Raw genomic sequence first — 25973 nt, 5'->3', positions numbered from 1 at the left:
AAGGAGGCTCCCTCTCCGGGGGGAGGAGAGCGAAATGGTGGAAAAACAGAGTATGAGTCTGGCAGGAGTTCCTGGAATCACATGCGTTGCCTGTTTGAGTTTTTTTGTCCCTGGAGTGAATCAAAGTCGCAGGCAGACCGCACCGCAGGCCACCGTGGAACCACCACCAGGCCACCGGCATCTGGACCCACAGATGCTTGGGAGGACAGTGGGGTTAATTCAGTGGCAAGCTCTGGCCTCACCTCTCGAGAGGTCGGTCAGTTTTAGAGCTGGGCGTTGGAAAGGGTTTGTCTTTGGGAAGGGTCTGCAAACGTCTGGAGACTGGGCAGGCAGGCATCCTTTCAAAGCCAGTGAGCCCTGGAGAAGTGCCACCGGGCCCTGGGGCTACGGTCTGCCTTTACTCTGCGTGGCAGGGACAGAAGGGCAAGAATGGCACATGGAGCTGCTCTTCTGCTTTCCTTCTCTCCTTCCCCATCTTGAGGTTGGCTTTCCCACACCACCTCTTTCCAGACACTCAAATGTATTTACTTTCCTAGGCCTTTGACTCAAGAAGCACTCAGTGTCTCCTTCTAGCACAGAGCTGTTCACACAGATGGCAGCTGATACAGACTCTTCAAGTTCTATCAAATTCTTCTCTCCCTTCTGTGTAACTCCCTTCAATTGACCCTGCCCTAGCAGTAAGCCTCACGTTCCTTAGAAATAACTCAGGGTAATTTGGCCTGTGCTATTTCTCCTGTTTCAGTAAAATCTGTGTTGATTTGAATGCTCATTGTAGTCCAAACATGGTTCTAGACAACACTTTACCAACATCATCTCACCAAATGCTACCAACAGTCTTCTGCATGAGTTTGGGTGCTGCTGCCATCCCTACTTTATAGATGAAGAAACTGAAGGTCAGGGACTTCCCTGGTTGTCCAGTGGTAAAGAATCTGCCTTCCAATGCAGGGTACGTGGGTTCAATCCATGGTTGCGGAACTAAGGTCCCACATGCTGCGGGGCAACTAAGCCCGCATGCCACAACTACTGAGCTCTTGTGCCCAAATAGAGAGCCCGAATGCCGCAAGCTACAGAGCCCACGTGCTCTGGAGCCCACGTGCCACAACTAGAGAGAGAAAACCTACACACCACAACTAGAGAGAAGCCCATACCACAACGAAGAGCCTGCGTGCTGCAACTAAGACCCAACACAGCCATAAATAAATACATTAATTAATTAAAATTTTTTAAAAAGAAAAGAAACTGAAGGTTCAATTGCTCAAGGACCATGCCTCAGGCCCAAAAGCTAGTAACCAACAAAGGCTGGACTCAACCCAACCAGGGTCTATACCACCTTTGCTCTTATCCACTCAGAGCTATGCTGTGACACTTTGCCTTGCATCTGGTTGGCCCATCCACGTACCACACCTGGGCACGGACCACATCAAGTCCTATTGATGGCTCCCAGATCCATTTCTCAATGGGCAAGTGAATTCACATCTCTGGGCCTTACTTGCCTCATCTGTGAAATGCGGATAGTAGGAGTGCCTACCCCAGGATCACTACGCGGAGGAAATGGGACAACGCATGTGAAGCACTTGGCATGGCTCCTGGCAGAGAGTAAGTGCTCAGTAAATAAAGTTCTAATTAATGTTGGGGGTTTTTTTGGGGTTTTTTTTTGTTTTTTTTGGCTGTGCTGTGAGGCATGCGGGACCTTAGTTCCCGAACCAAAGATTGAACCCACGCCCCCTGTGGTGGAAGCACGGAGTCTTAACCACTGGACCAGCAGGGAAGTCCCTAATGTTATTAACATTATGGCCCATTCACTCATCTGACCCCTTCTTGAGCCCCTGTTGCTCATGGTCTGAGTGACTTAACCCAACATTTTATAGGAACTTCATCCCAGGTCCTTAGCTGTGTGCCCATCTGGTTTATGAGACCAAGCAATGAGCCTCTTTTTTTTTTTTTAATTGAGGTATAGTTTTTCAGATTCTTTTCTATTATAGGTTATTACAAGATATTGAATATAGTTCCCTGTGCCACACAGTAAATCCTTGCTGTCAAGCAATCAGCCTCTTGAAACAGGGGATGATTCTGATCTGACTTGGGTATCATGACATTTCTTTTCCCACGATCCACCTTCACTAAACATTTGTCAGATTCATCAACCTTATGGAGGTGATGTATCTACAGGAGCTACATTTCCCCTTGGTTTTAGAAGTTGTCCCGAATATCCCTGCTTTGTTAGATGGAAAGGGAAGCGGGTACCTGAGGACACACTAAGGAAAGTAACTAGTCTTTAACAGAGGTTGTTCTGTTGAAGGTTGTTCAGAAGTATAAAGTCAGGATGGAAAGACTCTATTTGATCCAGGGTCCTGAAACCATGGCAAGAGTTTCCATTGTTGGTGCCAACACTTGATCCAGAGACCTTGGGGCTGAGGTCATAGGGCTTCCATGTTGCTGAAAGTCCTGTTCCTGAGTTTGGTTCGCCAATGAACCTTTTTCACTCTGCTGAGATCAGTCTAAATAACCTTTATTTTCCACCCATCCTTTGGAGCTGTTCTTCCTGACATATCTAAACCACTGCTTCTGTCTGGAAACACATCTGCCCGTCTCTGATGCTTAGCCAGTCTCTGCTCAATGTATTTTTAGCTCCGATAATCTTTCTTCTTTCTTTCTCTCCTCTACTACCACTCTTCTCTCTAATTTCTCTGAGCTCCTGTTCTCTTTCCAGAGGGTCAGTGAATAAAGAGGAAATTGAGCCGGGCTTCCCTGGTGGAGCAGTGGTTAAGAATCCTCCTGCCAATTCAGGGAACACAGGTTCGAGCCCTGGTCAGGGAAGATCCCTCATGCCGTAAAGCAACTAAGCCCGTGCGCTACAACTACTGAGCCTGTGCTCTAGAGCCGGCGAGCCACAACTACCGAGTCCACGCGCCGCAGCTACTGAAGTCTGCGCACCTGGAGCCCGTGCTCCGCGAGGAGAGAAGCCACCATGATGAGAAACCCGCACACTCACCAAAGAGCAGCCCCGCTCTCCACAACTAGAGAAAGCCTGCGTGCAGCAATGAAGACCCAACGCAGCCAAAAATTAAAAAAAAAAAAAAGTTAAAGAAAAGAGGAAATTGAGCCAATTTATATGAACTCTCATCTTCCTCCTTCATGCCCCACCCCCAAATTCTAGTGGAATTTAGTTGTTTTTAATTTCCTCAGAAGATGTTTTTATTTTAACACCCAAGCAAGTAAACTTCCACACCCATATGGGAACACATCTGAGGTTTGTGATGTAGAAGTTTTAGGAGAGAAGAGAAAAACTTTGGATGAGAGAACTTGAAAAGATTCCTGAACCATGATGCAAACTCGGAGGACTAGTGATTTAGACCACATGTACTGAATACACACCTATCATGGGCCAAGTATGTGAAATGAGGTTGCCCTGCCCATTCTGCCGCCCCTTCTCACCTGGCTCTGAGTTCTCAGGTGTGGCCACCTGGATGCCCCACAGACACTGCTAACTTGTTATGTTCAAAACCAAATTCTTTTTCTCCCTTCACCCCCATCAGAACAGACTAACTACTGCTTCTCTTGAATTTTCCATCACTAGTTGCCTGACCCAGAACCTGGGAGACAGGATCAGTGCTGAGATGAGCCTGAGGCTAAAGGAAAATCAGGAATCTAGGTCCTGTTTTTATTTACAGTTTTTTTTTATTTTTTATTTTTATTTACAGTTTTGAGATTCTGTTCATCATTAATTTTTTTTTTTTTTTTTTTTGAGGTACGCAGACCTCTCACTGTTGTGGCCTCTCCCGTTGCAGAGCACAGGCTCTGGACGTGCAGGCTTAGCGGCCATGGCTCACGGGCCCAGCCGCTCTGCGGCATGTGGGATCTTCCCGGACCGGGGCACGAACCCGCGTCCCCTGCATTGGCAGGCGGACTCTCAACCACTGCGCCACCAGGGAAGCCCTGTCCATCATTAATTTTTTGACGTTCATTTAGAGTTTTTAAAGATATTGCATTAAAACACTGTCCATTAAATATATTTAATATATTTAAAAATTGATTAAATATTTGTCTTGATTACTGAGTTTTGGGGGGCCCCCTTAAATCTTGTGCCTGAGGCCAATGCCTCACTTGCCTCACCCTAATCCCAGCCCTGGACCACTCAGTAGGCGTTGGTTGCTAGAACCCCATAAAGATAAGAAGGCAATTTACCATGGTGATGAGGAGTAGGGTCCTAAAGTCCCACTGCCTGGGGTCATAGCCCAGCTCCACCACTAGGCAACCTCTAAGCAAGCCATTTAACCTCTCTGTATGAGGGGGCTCGTAAGAGTGCCTCCCTCATAGGGCTACCATCATATGAGAAATGTGATGACAAACATTGCACACTGCTGAAAGCTTAGTAAAATCCTCAGTAAAGGTTTGCTATTCTTGTTATTATAATCAGACTCCTCATCCAGTGCTCTCTCCACAACATGACTGCCCTTTGAGTAGAAATCACCGCAGCTGGAGTTTCAAAGATACCAGGATCGCCCAAACTCCACCAGCTGAGATCTCTCAGCTTCTTGGCAAATCCTGCTGCCCTCGGGAGGAATCCAAGGGCCTGACTGCAGAGCCGGCAGACAGACAGACACCAATATCTTCCTGGAGGCCCGGGGGCTACAGTCAATGCCCTCACTCTTTCCATGAAATAAAGCTGCTTAAGGACTGAGGCATGTGAAGTATTGAAATGAATATCTCAGGCAGCTCCTTGCCAGGGCCAGGGACCACATAACTGAGCAAAGACCTTGAGCCATTACGTGCCCTGACCTAGACCTGCTCGGTGGTATTTTTAGCCTCTGTGTGCTGTTTCCATCACCTGTGCTGGGCTTTACGCTGGAAAAGAGGGGAGGGAGGGCTGGGGACAGCTAGAGAGATGTTTCTCATGGCAGCCAGTGGGGGTAGGAGCTTGCACACTATTTCTGAGCTCTGTTGCACAAGTCAGCTTTCATGGGCTTGCAACATTTCAGGGGTGTGTATAGTTAATGACACAGGCCCACCCCCCCGCCCCCGAGCTTAGAAGGACCTCAGGCTTGGTTTAATGCTCTGTTGTCACCATCTTGAAATTCTTAAAAATTTTGAACAAGGGGCCCCACATTTTCATTTTCATTTTTCACTGTAGCCCATTCTGGTTACACAAGGCCAAGAGAGCAGAATAAAGGAAGGGGGCTGGTACCCAGTCAACAGGGGTGCCTTTCTGCAGGGCAGTAAGACAGATGGGAGCTGCTACCATGAGGCATAAATCCCCAGACTTGGCCAAATAAACCTGATTTTGAATCCCCGCCCCCCCCATCTGCCTCTTCTTATTTCCTCCTCTGAAACTAGGATGAGATATGAAAGGACCTTGTAAACTGTAGACAGCTGTGTCCTGCTTTGCTAAAACCTTTCCCCTGCACTCTGTTTAAAACAGTCCACAGAGCACCCTCTGTCAATATCATCATTTTCTTGTTTTTGTAGTACATTTTGCTCTCTGAAATTCACATTATTTTCCAGTTGGTTGACTGGCCTCTCCCCTCCTTTTGAGTGTCAGTTCTAGGAGTGTAAGTTCTTGTCTTGCTGGTGCTCTTGACAGGCTCCACACTGAATATTTGTTGAATGGAGGAGGGATCACGCTTACTGAGTACTTGCTTTGTGCTGATGGTTTTACCTGCATCTTCCCATTTTATTCTCCTTCTAGGGCCTCCTGCCTGGGAGAGTGCAAGTTAAGAGTTGAAGGAGTGCCAGGTTATGTTGGAGGAGGTGATTTTGGAGGTGGGGAAGGGCCCAAAATGGTGAAGGAGAAGGTAAGCAAGAGTGGGAGACACCAGGTGGGATGTGGAGGGCATCCCCCTGCTCCAATAAGGAGCCAGAGGATTCTCGACCTTGGTAATGACCCAGGGAAAACAGTGATTGAACAAGCATACTCTTGCCGTGGCACTGGGTCGTGTGGGTAGTGTGACGGAGCCAAGAAGCCTCGTGGGTGTAGTTGTGCCTTTGGGGCCCAGCTCTGGGAGCAGCTGGGATGGGTGGATGGTTGGGGGCGAGGTGGCGGGTCTTTGGACCGGGCGAGGGGGATGGCTAGGGGGCGAAGGGGCCGGTGCACCTAAGGCGGGCCGGGGACAGCCCAGCACCGCTCAGGGCGCGGCGAGTCAGCACAGGAGGGCTGAGGTTCCCGCCGCCGCGTGGGGCACAGGCCCGCACTTGCAAGTCTGGGACCAGGGACTTAAAAGCGCCCGGCGCACCGCCCGGACCTGCCCCGCGGGGCGTCACCGCGGCGGTTTAGGCTGGAGCCGAAGGAGAATCTCTGCCTGGGGTAGTGTGGGGGAGGAGAGAGGCCCACCACAGACCGCGGGGGCGAGCGGGGAAGACCTTGTGGGGGAGTGAGGCCACGCGGGGCCGAGAGTTTAAGCGAGCCACGCGCTCTCTGCGTCCCGGCATGGCAGTGTCTAAGAAAGCACCATTGCCCCACCCACTTCTGGATTTTCTTGGTATCGGGCGCTTTACTTGCATCTAGCTAATCTAATCTTGTGAAGACCTTTTAATATTCCTATTTTGCAGATGACAAAGAGCAGGAAACATGCCCCAGCTGACAAAAAATGTGCGATAGGATTCGGAACCGGGGCTCAGTATGCTGCCTCTTTTGTGGCTGCAAAAATTGGGTTGGTAAAAGGAGCTCAACATTTTCTAAGCTCCTACTGTGTGTGTGTCAAAGTTTCCACGCATTGTCTCATTTAGTACAACCTCTTTGGGAGTAATTGCTATCAACGTCCCCATTTAACAGATAAGGAAATTGAAGTAAGAGAGCTATTTTTCTTTTAAATCCGCCCAAGATTTTACAGGTGATCAAGTGGGATATGAACCCGGACAGGCTGACTCCAGAGCACCCTTTTCTAAACCGCTGTGATGAGCCAAGCAGGGAAAAGCGGTTTGCAGACTGCTGTTCTGACTATAACGGCTGCGGCTGAGCCCGCGTGTGGGTCACGACCCGAGTGAGGTTGGAGCAAGGGTCACTGGACGCCCGGCCCGGTCCAGCCGGGTCAAACCTCCGCTTGTGGACTCGGAGGCTGTGCCCCAGGCTCCGCCCCTCACCTGCTGGCCCCGCCCCTCAAACAAACCAAGAAAGTGGTCCGCGGGTGGGCGGGCCCAGGTGCAGGGGGGATGTGGGTGGGGCCTGGGGCGTGAGTGACAGGCGCGGGCGGGGCGAGGCGGGCGTGCGCAGTCGGCTCCGCCCCTCGGGCCTCGCGGCGGAGCCTGGCGGGCCGCTGGCGGCAGGGGTGGTGGCGGCGCTGGGGAGGGCGGGCCGGGGCGGGGCGGCCGGGCGGCCGGGGCGGGGCCACGCTCGAGCCTAGCGTCCCGCTCCCATGGCCGCCCCCGGCTCCCTGCGTTGCCCCTTCTCCCCCGGGCCGCGCCCCGGGGCCCCGCACTGACGGCCCATGGCGCCGCCCGCCGCCCGCCTCGCCCTGCTCTCCGCCGCCGCGCTCACGCTGGCCGCCCGGCCCGCGCCCAGCCCCGGCCTCGGTCCCGGACCCGGTGAGTGAGCTGCCCCCCCACCCCCCGCTCCGCCCGTCCTGCGCGGAGCCCGCCCGGGGGGCCCAACTCCCTCGCCCCTGCCTTCTGGGACTCCTTCTCCAGTCCCTCAGCGACGCCCCTCAGACGGGGCGGCCCCTCTCCTCAGGACCTGGGACTCCCCCAGACCCCTTCAGCCGCCCTCGGCCGGCGCCCTGTCTGCCTCAGTACCTCCCAGACCCTTTGGTCAGGCTCCTCAGCGACGTTCCCCCGGCCGGGATGTCTCCTCTGTCTCAGGACCCGGCACCCCCAGCTCAAGCCCCTCAGCGACTCCCCCCGGGCCGGGACGCTCCCCCACTCCGCCTCAAGACGCTGCCCCCCCCGCCAAGCCCCTCAGCGACACCCGGGGCCAGGATCCCCTCCGCAAGCCCCACAACGGCGCCCCCAGTCCCCCCTCCCACCCACGCCCGCGAACCCTGAGTCTGCCCGCTCACGAGCGGGTGCGGAGGCGACGGGAGCGGGTACCCGGCCCCTCTGCCCGGTCCCGGCTGCACCCGCTTGCCCAACACTAATTTCTGAGTACAAGTTGAGGAGAGTAAAGTTGACCTGCCCGCCCTGCTAGAGGTAGACCTGGGTCCGGAGACGACCGGCTCTACCCAGCCAGAACGTTCCCTCCCTAGCCATCCCCCACCCCACCGGGGCCGCTTTGAACTTCCCCGTGACTCGGTGCAGGTCCAGCGTGGAGAGGGGAAGAAAGTAAGGGATGATGGGAATCTTCTCCCCTACAGAGCTTAGGGTGCTTATCCTGAGAGTACAGTGCAGAGCACTCGTTTCCCCAGTAGGCCCACACTTTAAACAGGGTAACCCGCTCCCCAGGCCAAGGTCAAGGCCAGGTCTTCCCCAGGTGGGGCCCTAGACCAGGATGGAAGCTGTGACTTTGCTTAGCTTGCCCGCACACCCTTCCTTGCAACAGAACTCTCCAAGTTGAAGAGCAGGCAAGGGGGCGTTGTCTGGCCCAGGTACATTGGTTCGCAAGTTGTTCAGGTGTTGAGAATTCGGCATTAATGGAAGGGACAGGAAAAGTGCATTACAGGTTTGCTGAAGTAAGAAAACCGGCCTCTGGGTTCTCCACCCAAAGTCGCAGACTGTGATGTTGGAGAGACAGGATTTTGCTGATGAAAGAAAACTCCAAGTTGCTTTGTTTACTTACCAGCTTGGATTTGTGATAAAGATAAGGATTTAGTGTTGTCACTTACTATGTGACTTTGGGTTGTGCCTTCAGCTCTCTGAGCCTCAGTTTCCTCATCTGTAAAGGAGGGATGATGATAACTCCCTTGCAGGGTGTTGTGAAGATTAAATGATGTACTGCAGGTAACACACCCACATGTAGCAGGCAGTCACTAAACATATTTAATACTTCTTTTTATAGTGCTTTACAGTTCACCAAGTGCTGGACACCTCCTTTGCCCTGGGAATGCTATGAGCTTCGAGTCTGATTAATCCCTGTTAAAGGCAAAGCTTGGCTTTAGAGTGGTAGAAGGGGGCTCTCCAAGTGCTATAAACCTTAGGCTCAGGAAGTGGTTTCTGAGTGATCAGTGGCCTTCCAGGGGACAACTACAAAAACTTGTGCAGAAGTTTGATCACTTCTACTGTTTGCTGTATGTGGGGAATGAAGGAGGGACTTTCTGAGAGCCAGGATATGTCAACATAACTGTAACCTAGTAACCCCTTAGCTCCACTTTGCCATATGTGTGGTCAGGATTTAATGACCTCTATGGAGAGAGAGGTATGGGTGGAAATAAACTGTTTCCTCTCCTGGAAAGGGCAGAGTAATAGCTCTGAAAAGTGTTCAGTGAGCCAGCTGTGTGCTTATGCTTATTGGAAGGTGGCACCCTCTCCTCAGGCACCTTTGCTTTGCTTGGAAGGGTCAAATGCAGCAGCTCTTATGTAGTTTGAACCTCAAACCTTGGTGTGTGCTTTTATTGGAGTCTGGTTAATAAATAACCATTGTGAAATGATTTATGATAAGTGGCCCATGTTCCCAATTCAGTGAGCCTTACCAGCTTTTTTCCCTCCCATCCTAGTACATCAGTGCCTTTGTGACTTCTCCTCTTTAGTTCCAGAGGCAGTTTTAGGGAGATACCACATGGTCTTCAGCATCACATCCTGTCTAGAGCCTACCCACTAGTTTTTAAAAATCCTTTCCAATGAAAAACACGTTTTACTCTGAGGATATGCCAAACTTGACATTTCATATTTTTGATACTGTAATTTTCTCTAAAATTTTGTGGATGGAAAAAATTATTTCAATACTTATATTCTGCATAATTTTGTAATATTTAGATTACTGGTGGTTTGCATTTTTGAATGCTGACTTTATAAAAAGTTAGCTCATTCCCTATCAGTGCTACTTCTAATTACAGTGTGTAGCCAACCCCAGATGACCTCCCTTCTCTTCATTCTTTGAGATTCTTTCCTTTCCTTCACAACTGATAAGGAGGAAGGTAGAGGTTAGTGGTGGAATCTAGACTCCCTTTTCAAGGAGGAAGGCAGCCAGGGCCGTGGGCTGATGGGCTCTCTGAAGTGAACTCCCATCTGGAATTTACTGACCTGCAGGGGACAGCCGAGAGGTAGGAAGAGCAGGGAAGGCTGAGTGGACTTCAGCTCTGAGTTTTCCGCCTAAGGCATATACCTGCTTGGGTGTTTCACCACATTTAGGGGCTTTCAGGTGTGCGTCAACAGAGTGTATCAACTCTGGTTATGTTTGCTGTGAATAGCCTTTTATGCTCATCCTCCTCCAGCTCCTCATGTAGAATTTGTCCCATTAGACAGCAGTGTGTCTTGCCATAAAACCTATGAGTTCAGTTAACAGTGAGAGCTTCATACTGTACAGGGCCTTATCCCTCTTGGGGACTCCATTTATGTTGTATAGAATTACCTGTATACAACCCAGGGGCTGAGAGGAGTGAAGGGGACTAACGTGCATTACCAGTTACTTTTATGTATTTTAAGAAACAGGAAACTATCAAAACTGACCTGGCATCAAAGAACTCTGATCTTTTTGTGAAAATTTTTGGCTCCTCGACAAAGCTGTTTAACTGTTTGAGATATGCAGTGAGACCTTTTATAAATCTTAGAGCAGAATGAAGTTCAATTTAGGCTCACTGCTAATAAACAGCAAGTTGGTACACTTAATATAGATATTATTGATACACTTATGATTTAGCATATGTGGATCAAAAGCAATAAATGATGAAGGTAAAATATATTGCTTTAAATTGCTTTACAATATACAGATTAGAAATTTTGGGTGATGGGCAATATACCATCTTTAGTTTAGAATTTTTGAGCCTATAATGCCATCTTAGGCTCTAAGTCAGGTAGGTGTCAGCAAACATTTTTTGTAAAGGGCTAGACAGTAAATAATTTGGGCTTTGTGGGCCATGTACTGTCTGTTGCAGTACAACAGCTGCAGAATCTCAAAGAATGAAGAGAAGGGAGGTCATGTTTATAGAGCAAAGCAGCCATAGACAGACTGTGAATGGATAGGTGTGGCTGTCTTCCAAGAAAACTTACATGGACACCAATATTTGAATTTCATGTGATTTTTTTAACAGTTTTTTAAAAATTTTATTTATTTTTGGCTGTGTTGGGTCTTCATTGTTGTACATGCGGGCGTTCTCTAGTTGCAGCGAGTGGGGGCAACTCTTTGTTGTGGTGTCCGGGCTTCTCATTGCGGTGGCTTCTCTAATTGCGGAGCACGGGCTGTAGGCGTGCGGGCTTCAGTAGTTGTGGCACGTGGGCTCAGTAGTTGTGGCTTGCAGGCTCTAGAGTGCAGACTGAGTAGTTGTGGCACACGGGCTTAGTTGCTCCGCGGCATGTGGGATCTTCCCGGACCAGGGCTCGAACCCATGTCCCCTCCATTGGCAGGTGGATTCTTAACCACCAGGGAAGTCTAATGTGATTTTTATATGTCACAAAATACTGTTCTTTTGGTTGTTTTCAACCGTTTAAAAGTTTAAAAAGCATTTTTAGCTCATGGGCCATACAAAAACAGGCAGTGGGCCAGAGTTGGCCTGCAGGCTGGACTTGACCAAGTCCTGCTCTAGGTCCATATGTGTTGATTTTTTGCAGTGTTCACTGGTCTGGAAAAGTGACAAGGAGGCTTGCTAAATGAACCTTTTACCTTTTACTATAAACTAACTTTAAGAGGCATGGGAGAAATGGTTAAAAAGGTAAATTTTGTGTTAGGTATATTTTACCACAATTAAAAAAAAACATATCAAGGGACGGAAATTTCATACACATACATTTAGATCTTTAATAAGACTTTAAAAAATACTTTAAAAAGAAATTCAGGGGCTTCCCTGGTGGCGCGGTGGTTGAGTCCGCCTGCCGATGCAGGGGACACGGGTTCGTGCCCCGGTCCAAGAAGATCCCACGTGCCGCGGAGCGGCTGGGCCCGTGAGCCATGGCCGCTGAGCCTGCGCGTCCGGAGCCTGTGCTCCGCAACGGGAGAGGCCACAACAGTGAGAGGCCCAAGTACCGCAAAAAAAAAAAAAAAGTAATTCAGTATGGTTCAGTGTGCACTACATAAAGAAAATAGAGCCTTTCTCGGAACCAGCGCATTGTTTGTTCAGCTATGCAGATGTTGCTTGGATCAAACTGTTGAGAGATTTGTTTCTCAGAGGAAAGCCCAGGCAGCAGGTGGCACCAGCCCTGAGACATTTAAAAAAAAAAAAAGAAAAGAAAAAAAAAAGAAAACTTCTGTCACTTTCCTAAACAGTTGAATGGTTCTATTGTCATTTTTAAAGTGGCCTTTAAAAAACAACAGTGTGCTTAGCATGGATGATTATTTTGTTTTAATTAAAACATTTTCGAAAAAACAAAATGAAACACTCAAACATACCAAATTCATTGTGTTTGTACTGTGGAACAGTTAATGCAAAACACTTGGGAGAGGCCGCAAGTTTGGATCTGTAGTTTTTTCTTAGTTTTTGCCTCCTGAATAAGGATAACAGAGGAGGAAGTGAATGTGTTCCTTAGCAAACTACCTGTGCAGGTTTTGAGGTGAGGTCTCCTCAAGCCCCCTTTTGTCACCTGGCAGGTTAGTTTCTGTCTGGCTCACAGTGAATGGGTGAAGACGGTGACTGACATTCTTCCACATTCATTTTGACCTTGAGTATCCAGGTGGAACCCGGAAGCATTAGTCTAGGAGAGGAGCCTGAGGTCACTCTGTTTTTTCCCCCTCTGTTGTCTTCAGTGTCATTCTCTCAAGATGGCAGTGCTTCTTCCCCAGACGTCACCTCTGGGACATTATCCTGGATTCGGATTAAACAGGGAAAGGATGGAGGCCGTTGTAGAAACATTAGAAGGGTGTCCACACTCCTCAAAAATAGCCACTCCACAGAAACCTGCCTTCTCATCCTCTAAGGAAATTCCTTCCATCCCCCTTTTAATCCTCTTTCTAGGTAAACACCTCCCTCTTCTGGACTTGCAACGGTTTGAAGAGGAATGAGGTTGGGGGCTAGGAAGTACTTTACAGACAAAAGATTTGAGGCCACCTCACGCAAGGCTGCCTCTCCCTCCTGCAGTTATGAGAGGGTACTTAATAACAGTACCCTCTCGGGGCTGCCCCTCTGCTGGGCCCAGCTTCTAGTTTTCTTGCCACTGATTTAATCCCTGGCAAGTAGCCAAAGCATTAAACTTTTATTGTTCAATTTACCACGAGGGCGGGGCCCTGCTTCTAGTGGGCTGAGGAGGCTTCCAAACCCCAGTGTCATACCACATTAGCAACTTCAGACTTTGAGGGCTGGATTTCTTTCAGTTTGGTTAGATTCTTGGTTAGAACCAGAGCAGTATATTCACACTCAAAGTTTGAAAGCTCGGAAATAATAAAAACAGCATAGGCAACTTTTAAAGATGATACAAAACAGTTGTGGCATTGACTTATAGGACTAACTCTAAACAGAGTTAGAGTTTATATCTTTTAAACAGAAATGTTAAATGGCTGTCCATGTTCCTTGGTGTCCTAAAGTTGGATGAAAACATGGCGACCAAGTAGTTCTAGAACAGTAGGGATTGTTAACCAGTGTCATCACAGTATGTAAATTACTTGCTGCTGTTCAATCTATAAAAATTCATCTTCAAAGAAAATTATTGGGCTGGTAAAAATATTTTTAATAATGACCACAGAAGCCATATTTGTTTTTCTTTGATGTTCTTCCAAAGACTTCTTCTGGTTTTAATCAGATTGTTCCCACATAAAATACAGTGGAAATCTACAATAATAAAATCCCTATTCCTATGTCTATGGGGAAATAAACAGGATGGGGACTGTCCTTTTAAGGGGCTTTCCCCTTCCTTTTCCCCAGACTCAAAGCCTCTATTACTGGTGGGTGTTTTGGCATCAGTTAAGGGCCTTCAATCCTTCCCTCCCTCCATGTTTTGCTCTTTCATTAAAGTGTTTCTGTTGTCTAATTATATCCTTTCAATCAAATTAGAGACTGCAGCATCTGGTGAGGGCCGTAACTGCTGCCATCTGCACCTCGTATATACAGTCCTTTTCAGCTGAGAATCACTCAACTTCCAAATGGCAGGAAGAGATTTGGAAAAAGTTTAGTTGGAAGGGAGGTTAACTTAAAAGGAACATCTTCAAAGGCTGGGTTCGATGCCCTGCTTGCTGTGATGTGTGTACTGCCATGCAGAGCTTCATCAGCTTGGCTTACCAAAGATTCTTCTGTAGTGCTTCTGGCGGATGAAGGGTTTCTGATTGTCTTAGCTGAAATGACTAGCCCTCTCATCCCGAGGCAGCCCCGGGGTGAGCTGAAAATTTCTCCCTTGAGAAGAATCTTTTGTTGTATGACCACCGGTTGGTTAATGGATATGACACTTTCTGTTTATTTGACCATTTCTTCTAAGTCAGTGGTTTCAACTAGAGGAGATTTTTTGCCCCCAAGGGACACTTGGCAATATCTGGAGACATTTTTGCTTGTCACAACTCACTGTGTGGTGGGGAGGGATGTGCTACTGGCATCTAGCAGGTAGAGAGGCCAGGGATGCTGCTTACGATCCTGGAGTGCACAGGACAGCGGCCCCCTTCCCCCCCAGAATTATCCAACCTGAAACGTCAGTAGCGCTGAGGTCGAGAAACCGTGTCCTAATTATATTATTCTCTTATCCTTCCCTTCACTGTGGCCTCGGAGTAGGCAACTCTGATCAACATCTTTTTTCACTCTTAAGAAAATAGATTCTTCATTGTCCATATCTAAACTCCTTAAGCATTTCCGTGAACAGTGTTTCAGAAATCTTAATGGAGTAAGGTCTGTGGGTCACCGTATGTTTCCACTTTCTCTAGAGTAAGAGTGCCAGATTAAATACAGGACACTCAATTAAATTTGAATTTCAGATAAACAGTAATTTTTTGTGTTTGTCTCATGCAATATTTGGGAATACTTTAAAAATCATTCGTTGTTTATATGAAATTCAAATGTAACTGGGCATTCTGTACTTTCATTTGCTAAATCTGACAACCCTACTCTAGATCCATGAAACATTACATGAAACTTTAAACCTTTGACTAGCAAATCAGTCTGTTGGCCACCATCTGCCCTTATTGTTCTGGGTGACTAGAGGTGACAGCAACGCCTGTTCTTGTTTGTAAGTCAGTGCTACACTGACACTTTCCTTCTGCCTCAAGCTGTCTCCATGGCCAGAACTTCTGAAACTTGTCACTTGAGTCATATTTTTATCTTGGGACCAACTAACAAACGCTTATCAAATGCCTACTGTATGCCCAGCATCTCTGACTAGGACTCATCCCTGTACCGGTTCTTAGAAGATGACAATTTTGTTGCTTCGGGTTTTACTTTAAAGATGTTCTCTAGAGATACGCTGTCTACCTGGCAGTCAGCTAGCTCCCCATTCAAGGACTGTTGTATTACTTGCCCATCCCACGTCAACCAAGGGAAGCTGAATAGCCCAGAGCCTGGCTTCCATGGAGCATTGGCTGCCCTCCAGGGCTCCATTATTGGGGAACTTTCTTGCCCTCTGAAATTAAAAATAGGGTACAGGCAATACTGATGAAAGTTGTGCAAAAGCTGGATTATAACAGTTTATTTTATCTCCTTTTTAGTCTGACTGAGAGCTTCAGACAGCGTGAAATAGTGTTGCTCAAGTGATGGTGAGGCAAGGTGTAGATTTGAGCCAGGTGTCTCCCATTGAAAGCAAACTCAGTATCAACATGAGTGTTCATTACAAAGGGGGTTGCTTATTCCCTATTACAAGTAGCTCTACCGTGGATTCCATTTAAATAGCAGACTCCCCTGGTTTAAATAGCAAGCATTTGATTTTCAAATACTTGATTTATATGAGCTTTTCTGGAACTTCTCCCAGGTCATTGCTAGGTAGGGCGTGATAGCTAGCCTGGAGGCACAAATTGGTGAGGAAACCAGGGCACTCTGAACATGTCTGTCATGGGTTTTTCCCCTTAGCCCTCCATACACCTGATTCCCTCATTCAACAAAAGTTTGCCAGGCACGTTCTGTTTGTTCTGTAGTTGCTGAGAATACAAAGATGAGTGAAGAAACTTGCGGGCTAGTGGAAGCAGGGCCAGGTGCTTCTTGAGCAATTATAGATCAAGCTGATCAAATCTTAGAAGAGCTGGGGCAGCAGGTGCTGTGGGACTTGTTTTAGAGCCTCTGGTTTCCATAGGAGTATAGTGCTCTCTCCTCTAGACCCTGAGCTTTCAAATAGTTCTCCATCTTTTGTCTTTTTTGTTTCCTTTAGAGTTGATTTATAATGTACTAAGTTATTGTCCATCAGAGAACTGGACTTTGAGCTTTAAAACATCTTATTGTGCTTCCCGTTTCCTTATGTGAAAACTCTAGTGTGAAATTTTATTTCAAGATTGAAGAGGATATTTATAAATAAACATCTAAAGTAGATCCATTTATACTCAAACATTACACCGAGAGAGGTGCCATCACCACACCATGATAGAATATGTTCTGTTGGTATTGGCAGTAAAGCCCATGGTTAATTAATGAAATGTTTTTCGTAGAGTTCTGCTGAGCTAGTAACTTCTAACTTAGTGAGTCCATGCTTTCACTGAGGCTTGGCCTAATCTCTCTGTATATGTTACAGAGCTAGATGTTGATAGGTTAATGGTCATTCTTTCTTAAGAACTATCTCCTGGTCTTCAGTTTGATGATTGTACTTGTATATAATATCCTAAATGATGAATGTAAGTTCCTCAAGCACTACTGCATGTTCATGGTGACTCTTCCTAGCAAAAACACATGTCCTTCACAGTGACAGCCACAGCATGCTTTCCAGTGGGTCCTGCCTGGGTAGGAGTGGAGCATATTCAAGATGAGAGCCAGATGGGAGGAGTGGTACCCAAGCAGCACTGCATTCTGGGCCTGCTCTGCCTCAAGAATTATCTATTTTTCCAATTTTTATACAGCAAATAATAAGGACCCCTCTCTGAAGTGTTTTCGTGGGTCTTCTGGATTTAAACCTGTTGTCTGTTACTTATGATATGTTCAGTTTTTCTTAAAATAGTCTTTTAATTAAGTATTTATCTGTTAATAGAGATGAATAAACTGGAGATTCAAATAGAAGACCTCAGGTCTCCTTCCAAAAGTATGAATTCTTTAGTTAAAATAACTTTGAGAGGTATGGCCTTTTCTTCTGACATTGTTCCCATGAATGAAAAGGAAGATCTAAAAGATATTTTAATGGAAAAGCTACTGATAAATAATTGCAGTGATTATTTTTGTGGTAATTCTACTTTGGGCAAAAGTACAAAAGTACTTTGTCCTCTGGTCATTTGAACTGTGAATACATAGTCTAAGAACATGGTAGGTGAATGTCTGTCTTGATTTTAGATGACTGAATTTATGGCTGATTGAGTTTGTTTATCGTTCTTGAAAAGAAACTAAGGTAGATTAATTGTAAAACAACATGTTAGTAAGTATTTTCAAGATGTCCTTTCAAAAAATTTTGCTTTGGGAGATTTAGAACATATTCAAAAATAAAAGTGTAAGGAAGTCATGTGTATCCATCTCCCAGCTTCCACAATCATAAACCAAGGCCAAAGTATTTCATCTCTACCTCTTTCATCCCCCCAACTAGATTATTTCTTAACAAATCTCAGATATCATATCATCTTATCTGTAAATATTTCAGTATGTATCCCTAAAGGATAAGAACTCTTTTCAAAAACATAGCAACAGAGACTTCCCTGGTGGTCCACTGGGTAAGACTCCATGCTCCCAATGCGGGGCGGGGGGGGGGGGGGGGTTCGGGGGGTGGGGCGCTGGGTTTGATCCCTGCTCGGAGAACTAGATCCAGCATGCATGCTGCAAGTAAGAGTCCGTGTGCCACAACTACGAAGTCCACACACCGCAGCTAAAAAAAAAAAAGATCCCACATGCTGCAACGAAGATCCCACGTGCCACAACTAAGATCTGGCGCAACTTAAATAAATGAATAAATATTTAAAAAAAACAAACATAGTAGCAGTACCACTACCATTATCACAACTAAAATTTTAGCAGTAATTTCTTAATATCATCAAATATCCAGTCAGTAATCAGTTTTCAGATATCCCTGGTTGTCTCATCGGTGTTTTTACCGTTCAAACCAGGACCGAAGCCAGGTACAGTTAGGTGATGTGACTTTTGAGTCTCTATTAACCTAGAGGTTTCTCCTCTTTTTCTTTTTTTTTCTTGAAATTTATTTGTTGAAGATGTAGTTTCTTCTAAACAAAAAGAGTGCTTAAATGCCTCTTCAGAAGGAGGGCCCACATAAAGGTGAGTTATTTTTTTCCATAGAATTCTCACTTCCATTAGAGAAATAGGTAGAATTAGAGAATTTTAAGCCTGGGAGAGATTTTAGCCATCAGTCCTTTCCTGTCACACTCCCTCAGACTTTTGAGCCTCAGTTCTATTTTGTTAGAATCTTGAAATTAGAGTTTAGTGTGAAGGGATATTGAGACCACCTGTCTCAAGTCCCCTTGTTTCACCAGTGAAGAAATGGAGCCCCAAATCCAGGTGATTTCTTCAAACCCTGCAGTGTCAGCTACTCGTCTGGTGTCATTTCCCCTTTCTTCCAGTGATTCTCAATATGTACCATGTGCTTAGAAGGCCCCTCCCTCCTACCGTCTCTCTAAGTAATCTAGGTGATCTAGACCTGATCGCCTGCCTCCATGTAATCATGGGAATCTCTTCCCTTGGGGAGCCATCGGCGTTAAAGATGCACAGTGTCTTCTCACAGGCTCAGCTGTGTTAGGATGGGAAAGTCTGGGAACCCCTGCCTTCCCAAGGCCACGTGCCTCTTTACCGTGGGGTTCCACATAACTGAAATAAGCATTCCTGAAGTGCTTTGGAGTGTCTGAGAGCAAAAGGCGATTTTGCCAGGGACCATAGGCTTTGAAGACCTACCCATGAGTTCCCACTGGACACCAGTCTGTACTGGAAACCCAACAGAGCATCAGGTGTGTTGTGCAAACATCTGACGACACTCTTGTGTTGCCCTCTGTATATTAAACGGAGCTTTTTCAACTAAGCCTTGTATTTCTATAATCTACCCACCTACCAAATTTTATAGATGTCTTTAAAAGAACAGATGTTCCCACTGGAAAATGTTTCTGCCTTCTTATTTTAAGATGCCATAATTCAATTTAATGCTTATTGATTCATGTTAATTTCAAACTGGGCTAAAACCAGCCAGATTCTTCCAACATAGGATCAATAGAGATGCTGAGTGGTCCTACATGGAACAGAAAGTCAGCTTTGATGGATTAAAAACAGTGACTCTCACAAACATCATATAATAGAGATCTAACTAGTAATTAGCTACCAGAAAACCAGGAAAATTCAAGACTCAATATGAGAAAAACCTCAATAGTGTGGTTTCAGGCAAACAGTGTAGTTAGGAATGACCTAGTTATAGAGCTTCATTGAGAACTTATTCTTCAACTTTATTAAATGTTATCAAGGAATAGAATGTCTTTTGCTTTCCTACCACCATCTCATATATGTCAAGTTTTGATTATTTTAAAACACATCATTATAGTTTTAAATATGAACTTTAAAAATGCAGTGCACGTGCAACCTGTCAGGAGTTAAATTGCCTGGTTCTCTTAACTTGGCATTTTCTTCACTTATAATAAGTACAGATATTGAATTATGTGACTTCAGTAGCATATATAAACAAAGATGTGTTTCATCCCACAGTTTAAATGTTGATTAAGAAAAACGTACCTTTTTTTCCTTACTTTTTATCCACTGAATGCTGGGATTCAACATAGGGTTCAAACCATATATATTTTTCCTATCCTGATGGTAGCCTGATAACTGCCCATTAAATCACTAGGTAGACAGACTTTGGGAATTGTATTGTGGAAAATGTATCTGGGAATATTTCTAGGTCCTCTACAGGTCATGCCTCTAAATCAACTGAAATCTTCAAATAATGTTACATACAGCATGCGAGTATGAGAGCCTATAGAATTTGAGGGATAAATATCAAAGTTTTGAATATATATGCCATCAAGTCAATCAGTCTTTATACCGACCCTTCTGAATTCCAAACATAATAAACAATAATAGTTTTATGAGAGAAAACTCAAGCTTGCCTTTATTAGCAATGGGGAGTATTGAACTTTCACCCAGACATGGTCTTTGTCCTCAGATCTTCCTACCATGGGGATGACCTCCAGGCCTTCATGCAGCAGCAGGTCCTGCAGAAAACAGTTGGTCTGCACAAAACCATTTGCGCAGAGATTCTCACCCAAGATTTGTATACCCTAATGTGATTCCATATATCTCCAGAGAATTTCAATGAAAGTAGCATCTCCAGGTTTTTTTTAAAAAATAAATTTATTTATTTATTTTTGGCTGCGTTGGGTCTTCATTGCTGGGCGCGGGCTTTCTCTAGTTGCGGAAAGCGGGGGCTACTCTTTGTTGCCATGCGCGGGCTTCTCATTGCGGTGGCTTCTCTTGTTGCAGAGCACGGGCTCTAGACCTGTGGGCTCAGCAGTTGTGGCTCATGGGTTCTAGAGCGCAGACTCAGTAGTTGTGGCGCACGGGCTTATTTACTCTGTGGCATGCGGATTCTTAACCACTGCACCACCAGGGAAGCCCGCATCTCCAGTTTTTAAAAATAAATGCCATATGCCATATTTTGGAAGGTTTTGGTGCTGGAGAAAAAGATAAGGAATCGCCAGCTTAGAAAAGTAGAATTAATTCCGAGTGCTTTGATGCCAGCCTTGGAAGTTTTTATTAAGGAGTTTTCTTCTGTATTTACTAAGTTTTTGTCAGACTTGTATCTAACTTAATGGCTGTTTTCATTCAATCCCCAAAGCAAAAGATTTCTGATGGAGAGGAAGGTCCAGCAGAGATGAATGGAATGGGTTCCAACTGGAGAAGACAGGGAGGAAATAAAAGTGCTTTCACAGCTTCTTATTCCTCTCTTCTCAAAACACCTTCTCCCTTACCTTCTGAGACCCACATGCTTTTCTCCCACCTCCCAGGCTGCACATCACTGCTGGGCCCTTCTCTTTCCAGGCCTGAAACATTGCAGGGCCCCAGGGCTCAGCCCCAGATGTCTTCTCTCTCCACACAAGTGCTGTTACCTCCACACTCTGGATCTAGCCTTGGCTTCTTTCCTCAACTCTAGGCTCATCTAGCCGTCTGCTTACTGTGTATCTCCATCCAATTTTCCTATCCAAAACCAAAGCCTTGATTCCACCCCAAGATATTCTGTGCCTCTTGGGTCATCCCCATCGTAGTAAATGGCAACACTGCTTATCCAGCTGCTTGGTGTTGTACCTAATTCCTCTCTCTCTGGGACCCCAGCAAATACTTTTGGTTCTACCTTCAAAATACATCTGGAATCCGGGCACTTCTTCCTATCCTTCAGCTACCAGCCTGGCCCAAGCCATCCTTCTTTCCAGCTCATCCTTCTGCAAGTAGGCACCTAACTGGTTTCCCTGCTGAGTGCCTAGCTGTCTCTACACAGCTCTTCCTCCACCCAGCAGCTACAGTTCTACTAAAAGATAAGTCAGATCGTGTCATTTCTCTGCTCAGAGCCCTCCAATGACGTCCTGTAACTCTTAGAACAAAAGCCAAAATCTAATTTATACGACCCTCAAGACTTTACATGTCCTGGCCTTGCCTGCCTCCTCCTCCTCTTCATTTCCCACCACCCTCCCCTGCACTCACCCTACCTGGTCGGATCAGAGGAGCTGCCTCACAGTTCCCCAAGCCTTCCCCAGCACATTGCTGCTTGCGGAGGTTTTGCACTGGCTGTGCCCTCTGCCTGGAATGCCCTTCCCGTGTCCTTTCCGTTGTTCGCTTCCTCCCCTTGTCCACATCTCCCCTCGTCCTCTCCTCGTCTCCTTTCCAGGCCTTTCCTGACCCACTTCTTCTAAAAGAGAACCCCCACCCTTCCATCTCCGTCCCCTAACTCCATTTTCCCTTGTAGCACTTCTCACTGGCTAGTGTTAATTTTGATTGGTGTATTATGAGCGTGAAGCCCTGTGAGCATGTGCGCTCTAGGAACACAGAGTGTTCACCACTGCTGTCCCAGTGCTGTGAACAGTGCCAGACACATAGTGTTGAGTAAATATTTGTTGAATTAATGAATAATATCGTAGACATTAGATTTATCACCTTTGCTTGTTCTCTTTCACTGAATGCATAAATATTACAACCAGCCATGTGATATTTTATTTTTTATTGGTTTAATCCACTCCTTGCTTGTCTAGCCAGAGCTTAGGCCAGTTTCATAGTGGTAGGAAACAAGGGAGGCAGGGTCCTCATTACCTAGTGCACACCCCAGTATTCTGATGAAATCAAGATGCACACATAACTTTAATCCAGAACGTTCAAGTTTGTTTTTTTTTCCCCCCCAAAATTGACATGCACTGGACAAGTCTGTTAAAAAAATAATTGTCAAATCTGGTAACACTGCCTCCATTTCCCTAGCATAGCTAAGAATAAGACTGGGTCTAGGAGGAATAGACTAAAGCAAACAGGCTTGCTCTTACCCATTCCCTGTCTCAGATGCCACCTCACTCCATTCCTGAGGGCTGACACTTGTGTGGATGGCTACCACATTCTTTTGTGTTACAAATCAAGTCATCTGAGTCTCTGGGAACACCGACCCCACTGCCCTGCAGGTTGCTGTCTATTACTAAGGCTTTCCAGTGCCTTCCAGTGGTCGGCCAGCATTTCTGGCTCCCAAGCCACCCTCAACCACTTTTGATAGGAGAAAAAGATGTATTAACACATAGCAATTAAAATTCTAGCAATTAGCAAAGATTGGCTTGATGTTCTTAGAATCATCACCTGAGCAGCTTTCTAGAAATATAGGTTCCCAGATCCCACTCTAACCTTGGGATTGGGTAGGGCTCTGGTGTGGTACACACACACACGCACACACACACACATGCGCACACGTGAGTCTCGCTCTCCCTCTTTCTTTCTCTCTAGCAGATCATATATATTCCTAGTGATAATAAATGCTATGAAGCAAGAAAATGAAGGGCAGAAAAACAGGAGTGGAGATGGTGGGTAAGGGTTTTCTGAGGAGGTAATATTTAGTCTGTGATGGGAAGTATTAGGGAAAGAACGTTTCGGGCAGGAAATAGCGTGGTGTGTTTACAGAATTAAAAGCAGACGAGTGTGGCTGGAGCACAGCACGTGATGAGGGGAAGAGCTCGGGCCCGGTGGAGGGAGGGCCTGGGGCCACATCGAGGGGGCTTCACAGACAAGGATGACGGCTTTGGGTTTTGTTCCCAGTGCTCACGTTTTCCTGGGCACTTTGAGCCCTGTGCAGAGAATGCATTGCGGGAGCACGAAAGTCGAAGCTGTGAGACCTGAACAGGACCGTATTGTCCTCCGATGGTGAACAGGAAGAAGGTGGCAGCACCCAAGATGGAGAGGAGAGGGGGGTTTCAGGGAACATATTCGAAGAAAGTCAACAGGACTTGCTGATGAGCAGAAATGGGGGTGAGGAAGAGCATGGGGAAAGCAAGGATGATGCCGAAGTGTTCTGTCGGAGGCAGTATAGAGTGTGATCGAGTGCCCCAGGTGCCTCATCTGTGAAATGGGAGTATTAAGGGACCTCCCCACTGGGTTGGTGGTGAGTTGTTGTAAAGCACTTAGCACAGAGCTTGGCACACGGTAGAACACTCTGTAAACATCAGCGGTGATGCAGACTGTGGTGATTCGTCCAAGGTTGCACAACTGGTCAGCAGCAGGTCCAGGACAAGAAGCCAGGGCTTAGGCTCTTGGTTCAGTGTATTTTCTGCTGTACCGAGCTGCCTCCTTCAATTACCTTTGAACTTTTTTATTTATGCAGACTCTTGGTGGAGGGTTCGGTTGTCTTGGAACATGATGAGTTGCACTTCTCATAACATGTAAATGTCACACCAGGCACGATAAAGTGCTAGGGTGTCCTTTGCAGCCTGGGAGTCCAGGTTATTTTGGCTGTCCATAAAACTGGGCTGTTCCAGATGAAACGCAGGGCCCAGATAGGGAGAGGAAGGGGGTACAGAAAGAGAGATGGTTAGCAGGTAGATTTCAAATAGTAAAAGGAATATCTTTCAGAATATAGATGTGCTTGTGTTGTGCACATGCTTAGGCCAGAGGAGGCACATGCACTGCAGCAGGAGCCGGCAGTGAGAGTCCTTCATACCGGAAGTCGTGGGTCAGCACATGCCAGGAGAGGGAAAGAAATAAAGCTAAGAATGTTAATGTAACTCCCCCAGATTGTCAGGTTCCTAGTGATACATCTTTAAAAAGTGTTTGAAGTGCTTCTATCTGTTTCAACTAAGCTAATTTTTAAAAATTGCTCTTTGTACTGTGCCTTTCTCATGAACCTCTGTGAATTTAATGCATGCAACATGTGGGGGGAAATCCTCTCAGCTAAAGTTCCCATCCCCCCAAAGTCTGAGAGGCAGATTTAATTTGATTTGATCTGATTTGATTTGATTTGGCTGCATTGGGTCTTCGTTGCTATGCGCGGGCTTTCTCTAGTTGTGGCGAGCAGGGGCTGCTCTTCGTTGCAGTGCGTGGGCTTCTCACTGCGGTGGCTTCTCTTGTTGTGGAGCATGGGCTTTAGGCATGCGGGCTTCAGTAGTTGCAGCATGTGGACTCAGTAGTTGCAGCGCGCGGGCTCTAGAGCGCAGGCTCAGTAGTTGTGGCGCACGGACTTAGTTGCTCCGCGGCATGTGGGATCTTCCCAGACCAGGGCTCGAACCCGTGTCCCCTGCATTGGCAGGCGGATTCTTAACCACTGCACCACCAGGGATGTCCCTGAGAGGCAGATTTTAGAAGCACATTGCTGCACCTGCAAGGATTTTGTCATTTTATTAAACGGACCTCAGACCATGTTGAATGTGTCCTGTAGGAACGAATTTCAGAAAGAGGTGAGAGAAAATGCCAACTCAGCCCCTGTTCCCTCCTGTTGACTGTCTGTTTTGTGGCACCTCTATCTCAAACAGCGTGGGGAGGACTGTTCTTCATTACCGGGGAATGTGAGTCATTCCCAGACTCGTGTGATTGGGATTCCAAAACTTTGCTGTATCTGATGGTCTTATTAAATCCAAGTGTCAGTGCAGCCTTTCAGACTGTAGGGGAGAGCTCAGTTACAGCTGGTGACCTGGTTCTAGTTACCACACAGAGATGCTGGCGAGAGCAGTGACCCCCTCCGAGCACCCAGAGTTCCTCACGGATGGCTGTTACCAACTCTTCCCAGATTTGGGGGTTTCCCGGTTCACTCCATAGGCTTCATTACCGTTCAGCTCCCTGTTTATATCCTAGTTGGGATCTGTATACTTCAGGGGAAAATGTCCTAGTGTCTGTAGACAAGCGAGTGCCAAGATGAGCCTAGCATTTGGAGGGTACCTCGTTTCAGATTTCCTCAGCCCTACCAATGTTAAATCCACTGTGTCCAGGATCAGCAAGACACTATCCATTTCTAGCTTGGTCCAAACAAAACAAATAAAACATCAAGCAGAGAGGGAGGAAGCTATAGATGTTGCCAGAAAATTAGTTTGCTCTGTCTTTTCTTTCTCCTAGAATGTTTCACAGCCAACGGTGCAGATTATAGGGGAACACAGAACTGGACAGCACTGCAAGGCGGGAAGCCATGTCTGTTCTGGAACGAGACTTTCCAGCATCCATACAACACTCTGAAATACCCCAACGGGGAGGGGGGCCTGGGCGAGCATAATTACTGCAGGTAAGATGGGGTTTCACAGTACTTAAAAAAATCTCTGGTCTCCTCTTCCCATTTCTTCTGGCCTTACTCACAACAGGGAGGGCTTCTTTGTCTTCTTTTGCCCAACTCACAAGGCCTTTCTTGTTACTGTTTTAAAAATCTTTCTCCCAAAACTGCGCACGCACACACACAATCTACCCACTCTTTTCAACTTGGGTTGCTTTGATACTGGTTTTCAGAGC

General features: G+C 46.5%; 1 protein-coding gene across 2 annotated transcripts in view; it reads left to right on the top strand.

The window, feature by feature from the left end:
• The first annotated feature begins 7387 nt into the window (after positions 1 to 7387).
• Positions 7388 to 25973, top strand: part of KREMEN1 (kringle containing transmembrane protein 1) — a 64469-nt gene continuing 45883 nt past the window's right edge. For both annotated transcript variants that reach the window (XM_030860732.2, XM_060310370.1), the window contains exons 1-2: positions 7388 to 7518; positions 25590 to 25752. In XM_030860732.2, the coding sequence (XP_030716592.1) occupies positions 7422 to 7518; positions 25590 to 25752 (260 nt within the window). In that variant the 5' untranslated portion in view covers positions 7388 to 7421. The remainder of the gene's footprint in view (positions 7519 to 25589; positions 25753 to 25973) is intronic.

Source organism: Globicephala melas, chromosome 13 (assembly GCF_963455315.2).
Source record: "Globicephala melas chromosome 13, mGloMel1.2, whole genome shotgun sequence".
NCBI lineage: Eukaryota > Metazoa > Chordata > Mammalia > Artiodactyla > Delphinidae > Globicephala > Globicephala melas.
The sequence above is the reverse complement of the archived record's forward strand: the minus strand, read 5'-3'. Positions and strand labels throughout refer to the sequence as shown.